Consider the following 19,806-nt stretch of genomic DNA (forward strand, 5'->3'; position numbering starts at 1 on the left):
GGCCCAGTTTTGAGCAGCACGAGGGCTACTCTTTCCTCTTTACACTGCTTAGCAGTAGGAGTAAGTCAGGAAATGGAGAGAACACTGGCACCCCCAGGACTCTGAACTATAGATATTTATGGCAAGTCTCATATGACTTTCTTATAACCATACCCTGGAAGATCCCATATCTGAATTGTCCAACAGCAGTATTTTGCAAATTGCAGGTCAAAACCATCAATGGGCTCTAGAGATATAGCACAGTGGTAGGGTGCTTACCCAGCATGCACAAGGCCCTAGCATCAGTCCCAGCACTATTAAAAAAAAAACCAACCCCAATTAGCTATTAGTGCCATAATAATCAATTTGAAGGGTCTTAATCAGCATGTTTTATTAATGAAATAGGATGGAAAGGAATAGAAAATACCAGAATGAATCACACATTTTGTTTCAGAGGCAATGTGTTACATGTTCCACTGGGCCATTACATAAATTGTTTCTTGCTAGGGGCCATGTTCAAAAGAGCTTTGGAAGCCATTTCCTATGATGCCTTATCTATTCCCAGCAGGTTGCTGTGTCATTTATGACAGTTTGAGCCTCATCCTCCTTGCATGTAACTTCGTGAAGTAAGATTACTGTTTGAATCATGTTTCCCTTCCTGCAGTGACTTCTGCCATGCCTTACATTTGATGGTCACTTAGGAAACTCTGTAAGACTTAATGTATGCTTTCCTGCTGTGGTTTCTAAGGAAACTTCTAACACATACTTTTAGATTTGTCAAATGCTGTTTGTAATTCTGTTTTCTTCTGCTAATACCAATTCTGTGTGTCAGCTGTGAGTCAGCTTGTGTCAACACAAGCATTACATTTTAATCATCTTTTCCTTATTTCTGACTATTGTGGCCCAAACATAGTGGATATGACCAAAACTAGTTGTGTTTTGGCTACTGTGCTGATTTGAATTTTTGTTTCTCAAAGAGCTCTTTCAGCTGCTGCTCTGTTGTGGCTTCCTTTTGTTGCATCAGCTCTGCTGTCCCTTTGGTCACTCCCCAGGCATCTGGCTTTGACATGGAAGGGTTGTAGGGCCTGCCAGAGGCTATCCGAAGGTTCTGCCAGTACTCCTTCCGGGCCCTGAGTGAACAGAACATACAATGTCATGGTGTCCCCCAGCATCAGGCTCCTCCCCCAGCATCAGACTCCTCCCCCAGGCTTCACACTTTAGCCACTGCCTTGAATACAGCCATCTTTGGACTCTCAATGTCTCAAAGAAGGCACATTGGTATGCATCCAAAGATGTATCCACCCCTAGGTTCTGTAGGGCTCTACTATATATAAGCAACTGTGTCAGGTAGATAGTTTGTATCCAATTAATGTCTACTTTATGAAATGACTCTGATCCCTCTATAACTTTCATCTTCTAGCTGATGGAATCCTTCAAATCTGCCTCTCCCCAACCTCTTCTTCTATATTTCTTTTTTTTCCTTTTTGTGCCAGTCCTGGGACTTGAACTCAGGTCCAGGGCACTGTCTCTGAGCTTCTTTTGCTTAAGGTTAGTACTCTACCACTTGAGCCACAGAGCCACTTTTGGCCTTTTCTGTTCGTGTGGTACTGAGGAATCAAACCCAGGGCTTCATGCATGCGAGGCAAGCACTCTACCACTAAGCCACATTCCCAGCCTCTTCTATTTTTATATTAGGCAGATAGTGGTTCTTATGTAGCTTTTTTTTCCCACATCTATACTGCTAATAAAACAGTTCCACTGGTTTTCTTTTCCCCAGTAGTCAGCAGTCTCTAAGTCAGAAACTACACATTTCTTTAGTATTCCTAGTCCCTAGCAAAGGGCAAGATATGAAATGTGTTCATCTCTACCACTGGAATGTAAGTTCTGAGGGTAATGACCTTGCCTTTCGTATCTACCTTTGCATTCTCAGCTCTGAAAATGTGACACAAAACAGACTCTTAAAGAATATTATAAAATTATACTTCAAACAATCACTACAAGTCAATGTTAGCATGGATGTTGCTTTACACTGTGTACACTGTGGTGGTCACATTTCATCACCACTTAAATGATTTACATTTTATATTCCTAAAGCCTTCTCCAGAAATAAACCATAGGATTTTTTTTAAAAAATAAAAACCTCTGTGGGAGAATTTAAAGAGGTTGCCTAACTCTTTATCTTCATAGAGCCAGATAGTTCCTTCCTGTTTTTCAGTGGCCTCCCTTGGACATCTGCGCAAGTTTGGGTCAGGAAGTGTAGCTGAAATACTTACCTTGCTCTAATCCAGGGTTTGGTGTGCATGTCCAAACCACTTCCCCAGCTACCGTGTTTTTCTGAAGCTGGTGGCAAAAACCCACGCTCTGGGGCCAGCTCCTCTGCAATTGCTCTGATGTGGTAGGGCTCAAATCCACAGCACCCACCAATGTACCTGACCCCCAGGTTGTAGGCCTCTCGGGCATATTTTTGAATATCCCATCTGGTGGCAACTCTGGGTTCCAGTCCTGTAATAAATGGCATCATATTTGAATTTTTCTTAAAAACTATTAAGTACTTTGTGTTTACACATCTTATTTTACATTGTGTGGTTGGTAGCCAGCCTTCTGGATGGTTCTCAATGATTCCTTTCCTCTGATAGTCTTATCGAAGATGGTCTGAGAAACCAGAAATACATGACAAGGGGGATGGCCCATGACTCTAGAGCCTCAGTTATAGAAAACATGGCTTCTGCTTTGCTTTTTCTTGGGGCACTCACCCTTGGGGAAGCCAGCCGCCATGTTTTAAGAACACTTAAGCATCACCATGGAAATTCCCATGAGCTGAGAACTGAATTCTCTAGTCAACAGACAGCAAGACAGTGACAGCAACTCCCAAGAATCACCTAAACAAGCTAGAAAGAAGATCTGTAGCTTCCATCAGGCCCTCTGCTGCCAGCAGTACCAGCCAACATCTGGACTGCAGGCATTTAAGAGATCCTGAAGGAAAGGTCCCTGTTCTTGAATTCCTGACCCACAGAAACAGCAAGGAATTAACACTTGCATTTTAGAGCCACTAAGTTTTACAGTAACATATTACACAGAAACAGTAACAAATGACTTATCAACCTTCCTCTCTGGTTCTGGTAAGTCTTCATCTTAGGTCTCTGGGCACCCACAGAGAACAGAGGATAGAGTCTAAGGACTTTACAGTAGGCTGCGGGGCTGGCCCTGCCTTGCCCTGCCCTGCCCTGCCATCTTGATGGCTTTGTTAATCAAGGTGGACTGAACCCCTTTTCCCTGCCTTCCTTGGCCAACAATTCCTTTACCCCAATCTGCTTTGTCTCATCAACATCTGTTGTACAGCAACCCAGCCCAGCCCAAAGGCTTTGGAGTATCTGAGGCATGTTTGAAGGAAGGAAATGATCTTTGAAGATCATAGTTTTAAATTTATATTTCTGATGAGAAAATGAAGATTTAGAGAAGTTTAAGAACTTCTTGAATGAAGTTGTACACGGTAACAACAGAATTAAAACCACAACCAACTTGCTACTGATCCCCGGCTTGGAGGGCAACTTTTATCACTGACCTCAGAGCAGTTTTGCTTAGTTATTACATTTTGGGGAGAGAGTTGGCTTGTCTTGTCTTGTCTTGTTTTTCATCCTTCTCCTACTCTTTAATATCAAAAGAATTTGAGCTGTTGGGAGAACTAGAGGAAAAGAGATCAGACTGTGCAGCCCTTTTCTTTCTTTGGAGGGGAAGTACTGGACTTTGACTCAGAACTTCAGCTTAATAAGCAGGCATGGGTGCTGTCCCTGCTCTCTTTAGCTCAAGGTGAGCACTCTACCACTTGAGCCACAGCGCCACTTCTGGTTTCCTGGTGGTTAATCAGAGATAAGAGTCTCATGGATTTCCTGCCCGATCTGGCTTTGAACCTTGATCCTCAGATCTCATCCTCCTGAGTAGCTAGGATTACAGGTATGAGCCACTGGCACCTGGCTACTATCTAGTTATTTTTTAGATGTGGCCTTTCAATCAATTTCCTTCCTTCTTTCCCTCTCTCCCTCTCCCCTCCCTCCCTTCCTTCCTTTCTTCCTTCGTTCCTTCGTTCCTTCGTTCCTTCGTTCCTTCCTTCCTTCCTTCCCTCCCTCCCTCCTCTCTTTCTTTTCTTTTCTTCTTTCTTTCTTTCTCTCTCTCTCTCTCTCTCTCTCTCTCTCTCTCTCTCTCTCTCTCTCTCTCTCTCTCTCTCTCCTCTTTCTTTCTTCTTCTTCTTCTTCTTTTTTTTTTTTGGCTAGTCCTGGCGTTTGAACTCAAGGTTTGGGCACTGTCCTTGAGCTTCTTTTTCTCAAGGCTAGCACTCTACTACTTGAGCCACAATGCCACTTCCGGCTTTTTCTGTGTATGTGGTACTGGGGAATTGAACTCAGGGCTTCATGAATGCTAGTCAAGCATTCTATTGCTAAGCTACATTCCTAGCTCCTTCCTTCCTTCCTTCCTTCCTCCCTCCCTCCCTTCTTTACTTCCTCCCTCTTTCCTCCCTCTCTTTCTTTTCTTTCTCTCTCTCTTCTTTTTCTCTCTTTCTTTCTTTCCTCTCTCTCTTTCTCTTTCTCTCTCTTTCTTTTTTTCTGTCTGAGTCTGGCATAGAACCATGATCCTTCTACCAATGTGGCTAGGATTATGTGTATACTACCATAACTGTTTGTTGAGATGGAGTCTTGTTTTTTGTTTTTCCTGATCTCTTGGGTTACAGTTGTATTCCACCATACCTGGTCCAGTCACCATCTTTGCTATGACAAAAGCTCTTGGTTATAGATTGACTTGAAATTTATCAAACAAAGGTATTTAGACAACTTATAAAAATGTTCATCTTACCAAAGGGAAATTCTGGGAGATCAATAAATCCCTGTTTGCCGCAATCAGGGGTATGGTAGGCCAAGGGCTGGCTCATCAGGTAAGCTTTCAACCGGGCGGCCTCCAAGCCCTCTTTCATGAGCTTCACTGTCTGTAAACTAATCGTGGGGTCGAAGTGGCAGTTCACCCCAACAATGGAGGCTCCTGCAAGTGTGGAGAACAGGTTAGCTTTAAGGATGTACCCCATTCCAGCAGGTCCCATGCTCCTCTCTCCATAGAGAAGCTTTTATTGGGATGAATCTGAGACATACCATTTGGTCCTCCCCACAAACCCGTCTCACCAGTGAGCAAGAATGATGGCTAGCCAGCAGGAAGTACTTTCTGAGAAAAGTGCTTGGGAGACTCTGGTATAATTGAAGTGTCACTTAAGCACATTTGGTTGTCCATCTTTTTATCCAAAAAATTCATTATTAGAGGTGGGGTTTTTTTTTGTTTCAAATTTTAGCAGTTTTTCAGTGTTTGACATTAGATTGCAAGCACAGTAATTTTTCAACATCCCACGCTGCTAGATGGTACCTGTGTTTACCATAGTGCTGCTCATTAGAGGCATAAATAAATGTTCCTTCTCAACATGCCTGTCTAGTAATTTCATTAGGCTTCTTGGTCATAACAGCAGAAAGTAATTTAGGTGGAAGTTTTTGAGAAATCTGTTGTCTAGGAAGAATTTTGTGTCTAGGACCAGTGATTTGGGAAAAAAAAGCCACCTCAAAAATCTTTTGACTTGAGCTAACCAATATGTGTGACATCCTATCAATCATTTGGACAAGTTTCTCGATTACTGTTCCTCTCCCTGCTCCCAAGACTTACAACTACATGGAGTTATCTTCCTACAGCTTTCTTCTACATGCACACATGTGCACGCATGCTGGAACTGGGACTTGAACTCAGGGCCTAGGCACTGTCCCTTAGCTTTTTTGCTCTACCTCTTGAGCCACACTTCAGCTTCCAGCTTATTATGGTTCATTGGAGATAAGAGGCTTGTGGATTTTTCTGCCCAGGCCTTCTGAATAGTTCAGAGCCTCCTTGTTTGGTTCCTGTTAAATTTGATTAAATGAGAATAAAACTGTGTTTTAAAGGATTTTTTTTTCTTTTGTCGGTTGTGGGGCTTGAACTCTGGGCCTGGGCATTGTCCCTGAGCTTTTCAGCTCAAGGCTAGTGCTCTACCACTTGAACCACAGCACCATTTCCAGTTTCTGGTGGTTAACTGGAAATAAGAGTCTCACAGACTTTCCTGTTCAGGCCTGCTTTGAACCGTGATCCTCAGATCTCAGCCTCCTGAGTAGCCACTGGCACCCAGCATAGAAGTTTATTTTGAAAACTTCCTTTGTATGTTTACTTATATCTGGACCAAGGATAATTTATCAGCAATTACTAGACATGATTTTGGAAATTTTCTCCTCTAGAGGAAGTAAGAGACAACATACATTATTCCATCCTCTTGCAATGTAAAGAATTTCCAAGTAGAGTCTTTACTATTTGGGGGCTTTTACATTTTTGATAAAGTATATAATCATAAAATTGGCCATTTAAATAATTTTAAATATACAGCTCAATGATGTTAACCATATACACAACACTTTGTAGCCATCGTCACTACTTTCAAAGCCTTTCATTGCCTCAAAGAGAGAAATCTATACTCCTTAAGAAAAAACTCCCGGTTTCCCCCTTTGTCCTTGCTTTCTGGTAATCACTAATCTGGTAAGAATAGGACTGCCCATTCTAAATATGTATGTGAACTCATATAATATTTGTTCTTTTGTGAATGGCTTATTTAACTTGTCATGATGTTTCTAAAGTTTATCCTTGTATAAAATATACTCCAGCAGTAGTCTTGTTCATGATTAAAGAGTATTCCATTGCATGGATATACCATGTTTTGTTTAGCATTCATCTGTTGAAGGACTTCTGGGATGTTTCTACCTCCAAAAAGGACTTCTTTTGGATGATGCAAGATGTTATTCCTACACAGATAGACCAAGAATAATGACAGACAAGAGTCTTGGGGGCTGGGAAGGTGGCTCAGTGGTAGAGTGCTTGCCTTGCATGCCTGAGGCCCTGGGTTCGATTCAACACCACATAAGCAAAAAGAAAAAAGCCGGAAGTGGCACTGTGGCTCAAGTGGTAGAGTGCTAGCCTTGAGCTGAAGAGCTGAGGGACAGCACCCAGGCCCAGAGTTCAGGCCCCAAGACCAGACCCCAAAAAACAAAAACAAAACAAAACAAAAAGAGTCTTGTTGGATGTAGTGAAATTGATACCAATATCCAAACCCCAGAAGCATGTAGTGTTTCGCGGCAGGTGATATGGTGGGCCTCAATGGGCTGGGCCTGCTGTCTGCACCTCATTCCTGTTCCAAGTAGGCTTCATTCTCCATCACTTCTCAGCAGTAGAATCTGTCATCACTCATAGGGCTTTCGGTCCTGATCCACTATGTGTGACTCAACTTCCACTGACCCTCCTCCTCACTCCTCGGATCACACTCTGAGTGGTGCTCCAACCTCCCTGGCTGCATTTTTTATTGTACTAATTCCTTTTTAAGCCTGTAGAATTCCATGATCCCTCCCCCCCCCAGTCTGCTTCTCTTCTCCATTTATACCTCCTTTTTTTAGCCCAGAGTTTCAGTACCATATATACCCACATCTCTCCTGTATTTCTCTCTTTATCCTGGACCTTTTCATTGAGTTCCAAACTTGAACAATCAACAGCATACTTAATATCTTCACTTGGGCTGTGACTATTTATTTTTATTTTTAATATTGGACTACCAAGGTTTCTCTTTCTTTAACTTCATTGCATGAACGAATTAGTGATACAGTGGCTATTTTGGGGTGTTTATCTAGTGTGTGGTTCTTTATAAAAGTTTATGGGGGTGAGTGGGAATATGCCTTAGTGATAGAGTACTTGCCTAGCATGCATGAAGCCCTGGGTTTGATTTTCCAGTACCACATAAACAGAAAAAGCCCGAAGTGGCTCTGTGGCTCAAGTGGTAGAGTACCATCATTGAGCAAAAGAAGCTCAGGGACAGTGCCCAGGCCCTGAGTTCAAGTCCCAGAACTGGCAAAACAAAGGTTATGGGGAAATATACATATAGGACATTGCCTATGACATCAAAGATTTTGTAATTTAGTACAGAGATTCCCAAAATTTTTGTCTATGGCAATAGACTAAAATAGGTCAGGCTGCAGCTCTTCACTATATCTCCTTCTTGGAGAATGACAATATATACAAATGTATCAAAGATTCTGATAATTTCTTTCTTTTCTCTCTTTCTTTCTTTTTCTTTTTCTTTTTTCTTTTGCTGGGGCTTGAACTGTGGACCTGGGTGCTGTCCCTGAGCTTCATTTTGCTCAAGGAGAGCACTCTACCACTTGAGCCACAGAACCACTTTTGGCTTTTTTTGGGTAGTTTATTAGAGATAAGAGTCTCATGGAGTTTCCTGTCCAGTCTGGATTTGAACAATGATCCTCAGATCACAGCCTCCTGAGTAGCTAGGATTATAAGTGTGAGCTACTGGTGCCCAGCCTCTGATAATTTATACAGTAAAGATCCATGTACAACTTGATTAAATTTTTTTTGTGCCAATCCTGAACTCAGGGCCTGGATACTATCCCTCAACTTTTGTGCTCAAGGCTAGTGCTTTACCACTTGAGCTATAGCTCCATTTCTGGACTTTGGTATTTAATTGGAGATAAGAGTCTCATGGACTTCTCTGTCTGGGCTGAATTTGAACCACAATTTTCTGATATCAGCCTCTTGAGTAGGGAATTATAGGAGTGAGTCACTGGCACCTGATTTTTAAAGTTTTAGCAAGGATTTATTTTAGTATAACCAGGTTATAGTAGGGAGAAATAGAAAAACAGAAACATTTCCTGCTCTCCATGCAGGAAATGGGAGGTAAAGATTCCCATAACTTGCCCTTTGTGTTTTGTTTCTTGTTGGTTCTGGTAGTGTGGGGCCTGAATTTGGAGCCTTGGCATAGCTAATAAATGTTATGAATATGATGTTAACAGAAGAGATTAAGTAAAATGTGTTGTCATTACTGAGATGGGCTGTGATCACTTGGGGTAGAGATGACCATAGAAGCGTCAACAAGTATAGAATTTAGGGCTGGGAAGGTGGCTCAGTGGAAGAGCGCTTGCCTTGCATGTGTGAGGCCCTGGGTTCAATTCCTCAGCACCACATAAGCAAAAAAAAAAAGCCAAAAGTGGCGCTGTGGCTCAAGTGGTAGAGCTCTAGCCTTGAGCTGAAGAGCTCAGGGACAGTGCCCAGGCCCAGAGTTCAGGCCCCATGACCAACAAAAGAGAGAGAGAGAGAAAGACAAGAGAGAAACAAGTATAAAATTTAAACTGAATATCGAAAGATGGATGAGATTTATTAGATAAATATTTAAGCATAACTGTCTTATTCATTAGATACAGGGCACTCAGTGCTGAACCAAACAGACATGGTCTCTGCCTTTGTGGATTTAATAACCTAGTAAGGGGGCCAGACATTAAAGACAAGATGAGAAAGGCCATGAAGGACATAAGGGTGGGTGGTGGTATAAAACATGAAGTGCATCTGAACACAATGATGATGGAAGGACAAGATAGATGCAGGTCAGCATCCGGGCCCATTCCCCAAGCCCTGTGAAGTCCTCCTGGCAGTTTTTTTGAAAACAATTAACTTGCTCCTCATCGGTCCTATTTTATATTTCCCAGTCCTAATGAGAATTATACAATTTCATTCCTAAATATAAATATCTGTTATTGTTGATGAGAAGCATGAAAGGATTTTTATGAAAAAAGCAAGTATTGAGTGAAGAATCAGATATTAAACAAATCACCATTCAAATTTTCTCCATTTCATAGTGATCTGGGTTCCTCCCAGGAGGGAGGAATCACTCTTGACTTTAAAATAAGGCAGTTTTGAAAACAGTTCCTATAATTGAAAAAACACCCATTGCTAGGAAATTGTATAAAAAGATATATTAGGTGGTCAATATTTCATATAAAAAAGTTTTGTTTTTTGATTCATTACACCAATTATAAAGAGAAAAACATGCTTATAACTTATGAAACTGGAAAAATTTGGGTATAGAAGGCAAGTACTTTTCAAGTTATTACTGTTTAAGAGCCTGTACTTGAGACAAGTTTAAAATAAAACGTACTTGATCCTAATGATTCTCTTGATGTATCAAAGTACTCTTCTCATTTCTATGTGCTAAGGTTTCTAGCAAGGTCTAGTAGCCTCCCTCCAAAAGGTGTGTGTGTGTGTGTCTGTGTGTGTGTGATTTTTCTTAAAAATCATATCAATTCATAGTTGCCATATATCTCCTTGGTGTATGCCAAGGAGTACATGTGGATTCTGGCAGGGATGTGTGTTTTTGGATGCTATTTTAAGAGACTTATTAATTGCCAACAACTTACCTGCTTTCACCAAACGCACTGCACACTCGCCAGGGGTCACACCATGCAGGTCTCCTTCTGGGCCAATGCACATGGTAGCAGCCACTGGTTTGCCAGATACTTTCAAGGCCTCCACTGCCCACACAGCTTCTTCCACGTGTTCAAAATACTGAAATCAGTTAAGGTTATGATACTGTTAACCACAAAACAATATGAACACTTACTTTATTGTTAACTATTGCTCACTAAGTTCTTTTTATTATTATTATTATTATTTTTGGGTCCGGTCATGGGGCCTGAACTCTGGGCCTGGGTGCTGTCCCTCAGCTATTCAGCTCAAGGCTAGCACTCTACCACTTGAGCCACAGCGCCACTTCCGGCTTTTTTCTTGTGTGATGCTAAAGAATCGAACCCAGGGCCTCAGGCATGCAAGGCCTATCACTGAGCCACCTTCCCAGCCACTAAGTTCTTTTTTTAACAGAATAAAATGGAATTGTAATTACTTAGTGTGAATTACGGTCATAAGATTTGAAAAGAAAAACTATATATTAGAAACCAGGTGGGTTAGCATACTCCCATAATCGTAGCACCTGAGAGGCTGAAGCAGGAAGATTGCAAGTTTGAGACTGCTTGGGCTACTTAATGAGACTCTCTTAAAAATAAAAAAACAACAACAACAACCCCCCCTACTATAACATTCACTGAATCAAAGTTAGCAGAAAATTATACTGTAAAAAGATTCTGCTGGGCACTGGTGCTACTCAGGATGACTTGAGGATCATAGTTCAAAGCCATCTTTGGCAGGAAAGTCTGTGAGACTTTCCAATTAATAAGCCGAAAAATGGAAGTGGAGCTGTGGATCAAAGTGGTAGAGTGCTAACCTTGAGCAAAAAAGCTCAGGTCCTGAGTTCAAGCCCTGACTGAAAAAAAAATAAAGATTCCAAAAACTAAATACTAGTCTTTATTGGCTCTGGACTCCACATGGACAGCGTGAGATCAATAGGCCAGCAAAGTGCACTTTATTTATCTGATCTTGGATCACCAGTGCTTACCTCTGCAATGAGGAAGTCCACGTTCTTCTTCATGAACACCTCTAACTGCTGGGCAAATATTTTCTTAACTTCAGTTTCACTCTTACAGCTAAGATACGAAGGTGTCTGACTCACACCTCCTGCCACCAAAGCATCTCCCTCATCAGCCACTTGCCGGGCAATGTCACAAGCAGCTTCGTTGACTTTCTGCCCCTAGAATGGGTGACAATACATCTGTATTTGCACTTGAAATTGAAAACTATCATTGGTTAAACCCCCATGAGGGTATGGAATTACAGCAAAGGCTTAAGAGGGTAAAATGTATGAAAATATCACAATGAAACCCTGTTGTATAATTAATACATGCTTTTTTTTTTATCAGTTGTGGGGCAAAACAAAAACAAAATAACAACAAAGAAGTTTTATCCTCAAACAACAACACTAATTAGACTCATGGAATTTTAGATCTCCCTGTTTTATTGTAGAGATGAAACTATGCTGGGAAAAATGGTTTGCTCAACAACACAAGTTATGATTGTAGCTGATTCAGGCACTATTCCATTAGTTTCTGGACTGCTTGAGCCTGTGATCTTTCCCAACACTGTGCACATTAAAAAGTGCAGATTTGTAGAGATGTCCACTTAGCAACTTAATCAAGAGACTAGCAGGATGATTAATCATTAAGTAGCTCTCTCTAATCTGCTTCATTAAATGCTTTTCTGTTCACTTGAGAAATTCTAGATAAAACATGAGTGTTATTCACTACCCTTCATTTTCATAGTAGTAGACACAAAACTCAGAAGAGATTGTTGTGTCTCCCTGTGAAGATTTGGGTGGTGGAGAGAATGTGTATGCGGTCAGGGTAGGCACCACTCACTGATATCTTCTCTGCAACATAGTTTCCTCTGTTTTCCAGCTTGTCTTCACTGGCGTAGAAGGTGAAGGTCTGCATGACATTTGACCCGGCTCTGAGAAACTCTCGGTGAAGCTGGCGAACTGGGAGATTGCGTGGGGGGAAAAGCTGTCATTTCTGTCCATGTATTAATCCATGGTATTTTCAAAAGACTCATATAAATAGACATACTTTTTGTTGTGTGGCATTTTGGACATCTTAGGGGTTAGCAAGAGAGAGGTGTGCACCTCCTGCGAACCTGCCATGACTTGGTGGATGGGTAGCTGAAGCTGGAGGCTCATGGTCCTGCATTTACTCTTATAGATATTTGGTATCTACTGTGTCTAGTGTTAACTCATTCATCATGCACTGGCTTTCTGTGTGTATGGCACTCAAGGAAGAAGAGCCTACTGTCCTGTCTTCAAAAAACTCTATGAACCATTCAAGAATAACTGACTGTGGATGGACAATGGAGGAGTAGAAAGAGTTTCCATGGAGTAAAGAGCTATGGGGTAAAGGTCCCACAGAGAAGGTGTCATCTGAGCTGTACTTTGGGGAATGCAGTATTCTTACCAACCATGGAAAGTGGTAAGGGCATTCTCTGCAGAGGGAACAACTTGAACAAAGATCGGAAGGCAGGAACAAATTGGGCATTTAAGAGGACTGACAAACAGGCTGAGACAAGCCAGGTTTTTCCTATGATTTTTGTAAAATAAGGAAAATTTAGCTTTCAGTGGGACTGGAACTTGAAAGTATGCCTTAAATCACAAGCTTCAAGCTTGTTTTATAAAAACATTTTAGAGGAAATCCCTGTCTAGCTGTGGGTATGGAGAGGTCTTACATGGGGTGACAGGGTCATAGGATTCCTGAGTGTAAGCCCACCCACCCACTTGTTCTGAAGGTAGAATTCAAGAGATCTCGTGAAATCATCCCACAAAAATGTGCAAATAGTTTGTACATAAGTGCATTTTGCAGTGCAGTAGGACTATATTGTCATCAGATTTTTCCAAAGGACAATGGTGCCAAACAGTTGATGACAGCTATTCTGAATAGATTTGTTTATCCCTCCAGGCTGCTGCTTCTTTTGAGGGGAGAATACTGGGAAAGGAACTCCAGGGCCTTGTATATACTAAGCAAGCACTGCACTGCTGAACTATGTCTCTAGTCCTTGATTTTATGAGACAGGGTCTCACTCTGCCTGGATTCTGTCTGTCACATCACAGATATGTGCCACCACACCCAGCAAGAAATGCAAGTTTTTGTAATTCCAAAATCTATAGGATCAGATAAAATTATGCAGCATTTCTTTTTTGGGGGGAGGGGGTTCAGTCGTGGGGCCTGAACTCTGGGCCTGGGTGCTGTCCCTCAGCTCTTCAGCTCAAGGCTAGCTCTCTACTACTTGAGCCACAGCGCCACTTCCTGCTTTATTTTTCTGCTTCTGTGATGCTGAGAAATTGAATCCAGGGCCTCATACATGCAAGGCAAGCGCTCTACCACTGAGCCACCTTCCCAGCCCAATGTAGCATTTTTTTTTTTTTTTTGGGTCCGGTCATGGGGCCTGAACTCTGGGCCTGGGCGCTGTCCCTTAGTTCTTCAGCTCAAGGCTAGCGCTCTACCACTTGAGCCACAGCGCCACTTCCAGCTTTTTTCTTTTTGCTTATGTGGTGCTGAGGAATCGAACCCACGGCCTCAGGCATGCAAGGCAAGCGCTCTACCACTGAGCCACCTTCCCAGCCCCCCAATGCAGCATTTCTTGAGTAGAATAACATCTAAGACATTTGGGAGCAAACTGTGCCTGTACTAACACAAAGGTGTTTATAAGTGCATGCCCATTGATATGGTAGTCACATGTGCTGATACAAAAAGTATATATGTATTTGATTTCTTGGTGTGTGTGTGTGTGTATGTGTGTGTGTGTTCACGTGTTCACGCATGTGCTTTAGGCCAATAGGAATGTTTTGTAATATGCAGTATATATACTGTACTAATTTTCTAAAATCCCAAACTTCTAGATTCTAAACCATGTTTGATCCCAAAATAGTTTGGATAAAGGATTGTGGACCTGCAACGTATCTTTTTCTTTATTGCTGTCTCTGGCACTAAAAAGTCAGGCTTCAGGCACCAATTATATAAAATGCTTCCAACAGAGCCCAGATTGAGCTGGGTGCTGGCAGAGCCAAATATCATAGAAGACTTCAGTCCCTGGCTGAAAGGATTAAGCTGAAAGATTTGGCATCATGGAGTTTCTATTAATTCTTGAAAAGCATGCAACTTTCAGAAGAAAAAGCAAATATTAAACACACATAAGCCCAAAGTAAGCTGGACACACCTGACCAAGTAATAAAAACAAGCTTTTTTAAAGGGAGAATGGAGCATAATACTGGCCTAGCAAAGACAAAGATAAGGTGGTGATGGTGAGGGAGTGGGGTGCTTGGAATTGAGATTTCAGAGGTGGGCAGCTCTCGGTGATGGTAAAGCCTACGAGTATGTGGCTAGTTGGGGGTGGGGAGGAAATTGACGGACTACCAGGAAAATTGCTGCATCATCTATATGGATATTAAAGTTGGGTAGACTGGTGAGGTAGGATAGTCAGCTAGCTCTAAACTCATATAGAGTGAGAGGCAGGGATTGGAGGTCTGTAGCTATCAACAGCAGGGAGAGCCAGGGTGCTAGAACATGTGTAAATGTATCTGGACTTAACCTAGCAGGGCCCAGCAATCAAGAACAAGTTTCTGCAAAGTATTGCATTTATGTATCTGTTTTGGTTTTGCCCATGAACTTGGGTCAATTGAAGGTCCATTCTGAGAATTTAGAATAAAGCTATGTACCAACCTGCCTCAGGGTGCTCCACAGCAGCTTCTGGGGTCCAGGGTCCAGCCTTTACATAGCCCCTCTTCTCCAGTGCAAAGACAAACCCTCCATCTCCAATCACAACTTCTCCTGCATTTAAGCGTTCTAGGATGCCCTGAAATTACAGATGAGGGTGAGAAAGGAGTTTATTTTTAAAGCAATTTTGTATTTGAATGCTTTTGCTAAACATCCTTGAGAAGTATAGTTTCTTTAAAATTCTCAGGAAAAAATACATCAAATATTTTATACACAAATTTATGGCAGAATACTCATAGAGTGGAAATGTGTGTATTCATGTGTATGTGCTGTGTGGGGTGGTGTCTTTCAGAACACATGCATGTATATTCAGATGGGGGAGGAGGGTATAACTCAGTGGTAGATCATTTGCCTAGCTTGCCCAGGCCCCTGGTTTGATCCTCAGCATACCTCCTCCACACCTCCAAATGTACATTCTTTTAAATGTTTACATATAAGGTTGTTGTCAACTGTAGTCACCCTAATCAGGAGCTCTCTTTCTCTCTCTCTCTCTCTCTTCTCCTCTCTTTGTATGTGTTGGGGATAAAACCAGGGCCTTATGCATGCTAGGCAAGTGCTCTACAAGTGAACCATGCCAATCCACAGCCCTGATGTGCATGTTGTTAAATGGCAACTGCTAGTGGTCCTGTTCAATCAATAAACTAGAGGATTAAAGAGGTAATACTGTACACATTTCAAAGACGGAAAACAAGACACTTGGCACAAACAGAAGGAAGAAGATTCTAACATAGGTGACTAAACCATTTAAAGGACTTTTCTCTCTGGCATTAAAGATCATTTTTCACAGTAGCAGCTTTGCTATCCATCCTGGAGACTGAGATGATTTATGTCCTGCACTACACCAAGAACAGGGAAAAAGATGAGTAAAACATTTATGAAATGGTTTCTAGCCCATTCTTCACACCTATTCCATTTACAAAACTTCAAGAATCACCCCGACTTTAATGTTTAAGAAATGAATTTTGAATTGATATTTTTAAAGGGCTTTATAGACTAGAAAGTAATTTACTAGTGTAACTGAATATTTTTGCAGTTTTGGAGACTCAGACTTTAAATAAAAGATACCCTACCTTCAATTTAGGTTGCTGTTTCTGGTTTTATAAATGAGAAATTAAAGCCCAGAGTCCCTGAGTAATTTATACAAAGTCTTCCAGACTCTTTTGTCCTTAAATGCTATCCTAGATTTGATTGTAAATTGAATTGAGGGGGAGAGTGAGATAACCCTGAGAAAACTGTAAACTCTAAAGACGAGTTTGGAATGTATTCACTCTGTCTCATTTATTGCTACTACAAGTGGACAAAAAATTTTTAAAGTGGATATAACAAGGCCTATATAAATGTGTGAGGCATTCATAAGATTGTGCACCCAATTCCTCTTCATTTTCTTAGAATCTCATTGCAATCGTCTTCCCCTCCACAGCTCCATTCCATGCCCTTTGGACAGCAAATGCTCAGAGAGAGGAAACCAGGGGCATTTTTACCTTAGAGCAGGAAGCTTAGTGGGGGATAATTCTATTTACTTTTGAATACCTTTTTATTTTTTTAATTTTTAATTTTATTTTTTTGAGGGTCCAGTCATGGGGCCTGAACTCTGGGCCTGGGCACTGTCCCTCAGCTCTTCAGCTCAAGGCTAGCGTTCTACCACTTGAGCCACAGCGCCACTTCTGGCTTTTTTCTTTTTGCTTATGTGGTGCTGAGGAATCGAACCGGCCTTAGGCATGCAAGGCAAGTGCTCTACCACTGAGCCACCTTCCCAGCCCTTGAATACCTTTTTAATTAAAACATTACCTTTAATTAAAACCTATGGTTGACCATAGGTTATCAAACAAGTACAAAAATACAGAATTCTCCACATGTGATTTTTGAAACCCAAACATTTGGCATGATTACAATGTATCTAAATGCTTGTCTTAAAACAGCAGCTTTGATCACTGTGACCTAATTAGCAAGAAAAATCTATCTATCTATCTATCTATCTATCTATCTATCTATCTATCTATCTATCTATCTATCTACAAAAACATTTCTACTAGTGCAGTTATTTCCTAAACATAAAACACATCAGTGAGCTATGACTTTATACCAGCTTTTGTGCTGTTTGGTGGCAGAGTAGGAGGGACGATTCAAAGAACATACTGGAATGTGCTATGAAATGGATACTATTTTGTGAAGAAGTATTACATGTGTGTTGTGTGTGTACGCGCATGTGTGTGTGTGTGTGTGTGTGTATCAGTCCATTTTTATTGAAAAAGGTGCCTTGACAGTAACTAGCAGAACATATGGCAAATGTGATGAGCATGGTTCTTTGTGTTACTAGTTGTTTATAATGAATTTGTATTAGCTCTGCAACATATTTGATACTCATATATGCAAACAAATTACTGTCCACATTTTATCACTGATGGGGGAATGAGGGCAACACTTTACTCTATTGGAGACCCCTGTTGCTTAGATGATTCTTTAGAGACCATTCTTTAAAATGGCGAAAAATTTGAATTTGCATCTTGAGGGAAAGGGATAGAATCCATGGCTATATGAACGGGGCCAGACCAAGAAAAACAATTAATTGAATCTCTGTAGGAATTCTAGTCCACATGGGCTATTCACTTAGTAAATGTGTGGGGGCTGGAAGTACTTCTCAACTTATTTCAACTGATAACAGCCTGTAATTTGTCATTCAGCATCAGGGTATGGCCTTGGAAATATTTAATCGAATTCACCTTTTATTCCTGTGCAGAGGACCTTTTGATTTGTTGGTGGTTCCTTTAAAAAGTGGGCACCCCATCAGGGCTCGGCTGCCCTCCTGTGCCTCACAAATCAAGGGTTAACAGCTGGCCTGGACCATTGCTGCCTCTTACTTATCTCCTAGTGCCAGGTGTGTGGCTGGTCGTGGTGGTAGCAAAGGGTCCAAGTACATTTTGTTCCCCCTCCATCCTTCTCTCCCTTCCCACCAGGTATAGGAGATGCTGGTCAGCCCCTCCCAGAAAGCACTGGGAAAAGTGAAGTGATGGGCTTGTTAGCCCGGAGCTAGAACTGCTGGGTTTGGGGTTTAACAATTTTTAACCAGCAGCTTTTCCTCAACAGCTTCAATCATTCTGCCCAGTTCTTCTCAAACTGCTTTTGAAGCTGGTGTGGTGATTTTTTTTCTCTCTCTCTGTGATTGTTGAAACAAATCGTGGATGAAACCTACCATTACCCCCACCAACGTCTGGCCTTGGTGCGGCAGCCGCGGGGGCACAGTGGGAACCAGCCGCGCTTGTTTCTTGGCACCGATGGGAAACGGTCTTATCTGGGTCCTCGCGCTCCTGGAGCCCAGCCCCTACATCCTGCAGGCTACCAACCCGCGCCACTTTCAAGGGCAGGAAATCGGACCTGGGGGTCTAGAGTAGCATTTCTGAGGAGTAATCTGGTCTTGGGACACTGGACTTTGGAGGAGTCTTGGAGCTTGGAGGCCCCTTCGAGGTGCCTTTGGGCACAGGCGGCTAGGATCACAGGGCTTACTCTGGTCCAGAGTGCAGCTGGGGATGGAGAGGAGGGAGAGGAACTCCAGGGGCACGCCCTCCCTGGACGTGGGTTGAGGAGTGAGGGCTTTGAGGCCGGCGGGGAGGAGGTCGCTTGGTCTGCAGCCAGGCTGCGGGGGCCTTTCCGCACTCCCTGAGGAGGTTAGCACCCGGCTGGCAAGTGGGACCCAGAGCACCCTCGCGCTCCCAGGACACTCACCTTCTTGGATTTTTTCCCGACGGGTGCCATCTTCGTGATGTGGGACAGGCACTCAGCAGCCGTGGACAGAGCAGGCGAGCCTTTCCTCTGGTAAAGCTGTGCTACAGCAGCCCCAGCCTGCCTCGCCCCTTTATACTGCCTGGCTCGTCTGTGGGGTGGGTTTCCAGCCCAGGCTTGGTCCAACACGAGCCTCCGGCATGGACCCGCCTACCAGCCTGTGATTTCAGCCCGGTGATCATTAGGAAGCTACCCGCTGAGGATATGTGGAGATTGTTTTCCCAAGTGGGTGGGAACACCGCCCAAGAAGATAACGGGGAAAAATTGAAATTGGCATTTGCTCGCTGATCTATGCACTGTCCCCTTTTGGCCCAGTGCAGGGCCCCGACCTTGATCTAGTGCTCTCTTGGCCAGGAGCATGTACCTTTACCTAAGAAAGCCACCAGAGGAGCCCCCTAAGGTTTCCATTCAATACTCAAATATTTGCCCAAAGCCGGGAACTTGGTATTAGTGAGAGAGGAAGAACTCATTTCAGCCTGAAGTGTGAACTGAGTGACAGACATCCATGTGAACTTAACTATGGCATTTATAGAAGAAGTCAATGCTAACCCTGAAATTACGGAGATTTCCAAATGATTTCTACCTTATATGAAAACATGCATTGCAATGTCTAGTAATACAGTAACATAAAGGGAATATTTTTTGCAGTATTTAAAAAGGACAAGCCAATTGTCATTTATATAAGAAAAATGGAAATATATTTTGAAGACCTCAAAATTCAGCATGAACACTTTGTATATGCAAATGTATAGATCTTAGAAACGAAAAGAAATGAAAATGTTAACAGTAGCTATCTGTTGGTGGTAGAATTAGTGCTTGTTATTCTCCATGTTTTATAGTATTTCCCAAAATTTTTTTTAATTTTCTTTTTTTTGTCTGTGGTGGGGTTTGAATTCTGGGCCTGGGCAGTGCCCCTCAGCTCTTCAGCTCAAGGCTAGCATTTACCACTTGAGCCACAGCGCCACTTCTGGCT

At 42.3% G+C, this 19,806-nt stretch overlaps 1 protein-coding gene across 2 annotated transcripts; it reads right to left on the reverse strand.

The window, feature by feature from the left end:
* Window positions 1-353: 353 nt before the first annotated feature.
* On the reverse strand, window positions 354-18,989 carry LOC138832935 (betaine--homocysteine S-methyltransferase 1). Of its 2 annotated transcripts, none has more exons than XM_070031205.1 (8): window positions 18,777-18,989; window positions 15,003-15,135; window positions 12,156-12,274; window positions 11,300-11,491; window positions 10,269-10,416; window positions 4,825-5,007; window positions 2,253-2,481; window positions 354-1,109 (listed from the first exon to the last, which is right to left on the reverse strand). In XM_070031205.1, exons 1-8 carry the CDS (start codon window positions 18,804-18,806, stop codon window positions 923-925), a joined length of 1,221 nt encoding a protein of 406 aa, XP_069887306.1. In that variant the 5' UTR covers window positions 18,807-18,989; the 3' UTR covers window positions 354-922. The 2 variants fall into 2 exon arrangements, with proteins under 2 accessions (XP_069887306.1, XP_069887307.1); XM_070031206.1 differs by lacking the exon at window positions 18,777-18,989 and adding an exon at window positions 18,247-18,338.
* Window positions 18,990-19,806: the final 817 nt, after the last annotated feature.

Source organism: Dipodomys merriami, unplaced genomic scaffold (assembly GCF_024711535.1).
Source record: "Dipodomys merriami isolate MVZ:Mamm:240054 unplaced genomic scaffold, mDipMer1.0.p SCAF_20, whole genome shotgun sequence".
In the NCBI taxonomy this organism is placed as follows: Eukaryota; Metazoa; Chordata; class Mammalia; order Rodentia; family Heteromyidae; genus Dipodomys; species Dipodomys merriami.

Coding starts and splice junctions, on each gene's coding strand:
- LOC138832935 (XM_070031205.1), bottom strand. CDS start 18,806: ATGGCACCCGTCGGGAAAAAATCCAAGAAG. Junction 12,275..15,002: donor TGTGGAGCACCCTGAGGCAG/GTTGGTACATAG, acceptor GCAATCTCCCAG/TTCGCCAGCTTCACCGAGAG. Junction 2,482..4,824: donor TCTCCCAGAATTTCCCTTTG/GTAAGATGAACA, acceptor CATTTATTACAG/GACTGGAACCCAGAGTTGCC.